General features: G+C 36.0%; 1 protein-coding gene across 1 annotated transcript; it reads left to right on the top strand.

The window, feature by feature from the left end:
• The first annotated feature begins 899 nt into the window (after positions 1–899).
• LOC131502141 (olfactory receptor 10A4-like) lies at positions 900–1805 on the top strand. Its single transcript, XM_058712730.1, has one exon. The coding sequence runs from the start codon at positions 900–902 to the stop codon at positions 1803–1805; it is 906 nt and encodes a 301-aa protein (XP_058568713.1).
• The last annotated feature ends 1121 nt before the right edge of the window (positions 1806–2926 follow it).

Genomic DNA, 2926 nt, shown 5'->3' with positions numbered 1-2926 from the left:
ATTCCTGACTTGTTAAAAAAAATCTTGACTTTTTCCTTATTTTATTCTAAGCACCTTTCAAAGAATTTAATACATAGTAGGCACTTAATATTGTTGAATGGATTAATGAATGTATTAAATAACTAATATGGACCAGTGATTGTGAAAAACATGTAATACAAACCTATATGCTATTCCACAGATGGGGTAACTGGCTGTCAGATAAGTGATGTGATTTGCTCAAGGGCACACAGCCATTAAGTAGCAGAGCTGGAATTTGAATTCAGGTAGGACTTTTTTTACTATAACTAACCATCACCCTACTATCAGTAATTCCCTTTCTTGCCACTATGCTTCCTCTAGTAATGTTTAGAGAACTTATTATCAAATAAATTTTAAGGATTAAACATCCTTCGACATAACGAATTTCAATTCATATAATTTAATTAGTAAGGAATTTCTAAAACAGGAAAGAGATTTGATCATAGACCTTACACAATTTACACATAAGTGATTCAGAATACTCACTACTGATAAAAACACCAGGAAAACTGTAGGAAAAAAAACAGAATAATATCTCCAAGGATAGAACACTTTTCCCTCTGTTTTTTTAAAAATAAATATCAGGAAAAATCTGCATATTTATGTGTCACAGTCACAGTTTCAAGGCCCCATACATTCTATATATTATGGGGTAATTGAAGTCATGGATTAGCTTTCCAAATGGATCTTGGGGAGACTGTGGTCAAATTTATTAATTGAGATTAAGAATCTTGAACTTCCAGAAGAAGGCAACTATGCTTGATATGTATGATGCTTCTAAGCAGTTTGATCAAAAATAATATTTGATCAATGGTCATTCTTTATATTTATATTTTTATTTTTAGATCTAAGTCATGGCTAGCAATGAAGAAGAAAATATGACTCAAATTTCAGAATTCATCCTTTTGGGTTTTGGGGATCTTCATGGCCTTCAGTTTCTTCTTTTTGGGCTATTTCTGGTCATCTATGTGGTGACTGTCATAGGCAACATTGTAATCTTAACTGTGGTGTCAGCTGATTGCTCCCTTCACACCCCCATGTATTTCTTTCTTGGCCATTTCTCCTTCCTAGAGATTGGCTACACCACTACCATTGAGCCCATGATGCTGAGGACATTGTTATCAGCTCACGTGCCTATTTCCTTCCCAGGATGTGCTTGCCAGTTTTATTTTTTTGCTGCTCTAGTAGCCACAGAATGCTTCTTCCTGGCTGTAATGTCTTATGATCGCTACATAGCCATCTGTAACCCATTGCATTACTCCAGCATAATGGACTACCGGGGTTGCTTACAGCTAGCTGGTGCCTCTTGGGTGGCTGGATTTCTGGCACCCATCCTTCTCATGATCCTCACTTTTCAGTTAACATTCTGCACGACCAATGAGATTGACCACTTCTTCTGTGATTTGAAGCCCATCATGAAACTGGCCTGCACTGATACTCAAGTAGCTGAGATGACCTCTTTTATATGTACCTCTTTATTTGCCCTTGGCCCCTTCATGCTAACTCTAGCATCTTATACTCACATCATCTCCACCATTCTGAAGATCCCTTCTACCACAGGGAAGCAGAGGGCCTTCTCCACCTGTTCCTCCCATCTGATAGTGGTCAGTCTGTATTATGGAACACTGGGCATTGTCTATGGCTTCCCATCAGGGCCACAGTATGAAGACTTATTGAAGTTGCTTTCCCTTCTGTATACAGTGCTCACCCCTGCTCTCAACCCTATTATTTACACCCTAAGAAACAAGGATGTAAAAGTAGCTCTGGGAAAATTGGTGAAATGAGGAATGTAGACCTCACTAAAAGAAAGTTTGAGTTTTCTAGTTGTTCTTGGCACTTTCTGAAAACTCTGGCAAAGTGGAAATCTTTCTACAGTGTCAAGAATAGTTACTACGAAATTGATGAATTTTCCTTTGTTTCATCAACTTTATCCACATTAACGAACAAGAAGTGTGTTAAACTTTGATTTGTTGGATATTATGTAGGTTCTAGGCACTGTGCTAAGTTCTTTGCATGGACTATTGTGCTAAAGTCTCATAGCAACACTGTGAGGTAGCTACTGTTATTTTCCCAGTTTTACAGACATCACAACTGAGTCCCAGAAATTGATTCACTTGTTCAAAACAATCCAGCCAGACAGTAATAATACCAGAATAATAATTTGGACCCAAGGTCTGTTTAGCACCAAATCCATGATCTTTCCACTAACTCAGGGGAGCTCAGAATCTTGGAGTGCCCAAAATGGTTGTCTTGGACCATAGAGGACATTACTGTAGATGACTTGTCTTAGGAAAACATGAGTTAGATGTGAAGTGAGAAGAAGTAGAAACATAATGTAATGCAATCTAAATCCAAATCTGTCTCCTTTTCCCACCTAAAGTCTTGATAAAAATGCATGAGTTAAAAATATCATGGGATTAAAATTCATTTTAGTTTCTCATTCCAGGATTATTTATTAAAATAAAAGATTAAAATCAACTTAACTGGCTCAATAAGTTAAATTACATCCACACAATGGAATACAGTACATCCATAAACAAACAAACAAACAAACAAACAAACAAAAAACAGCATAAAAGAATGAGTAAGCTCCACATGTGCTAGTATGGAAAGAGTTCCCTGGTATATTGTAAGTACAACAAAGTGTAGTGCAGTGTGTATAGTATGATACCATTTGTGTAACAAAAGGTAAAACAAATAATATTTATACTTAATTATAGATGTATAGACTATTGAGGAATATGAATCAGTGATATTAATTGCTTCTTGGAAGAGAAATTAGGTGGAGTGGAAGTGTACCTTTTGAGGTGGGAATCATGTAAATAAATTACTTACTGAAAAGTCATCAAAGTCTAACATATCATTGTAAATTGTACAAGAAGTAGAATTTTTTTATTTTATTTTT

This window comes from Neofelis nebulosa, chromosome X (assembly GCF_028018385.1).
Source record: "Neofelis nebulosa isolate mNeoNeb1 chromosome X, mNeoNeb1.pri, whole genome shotgun sequence".
Classification (NCBI taxonomy): domain Eukaryota; kingdom Metazoa; phylum Chordata; class Mammalia; order Carnivora; family Felidae; genus Neofelis; species Neofelis nebulosa.
The sequence above is the reverse complement of the archived record's forward strand: the minus strand, read 5'-3'. Positions and strand labels throughout refer to the sequence as shown.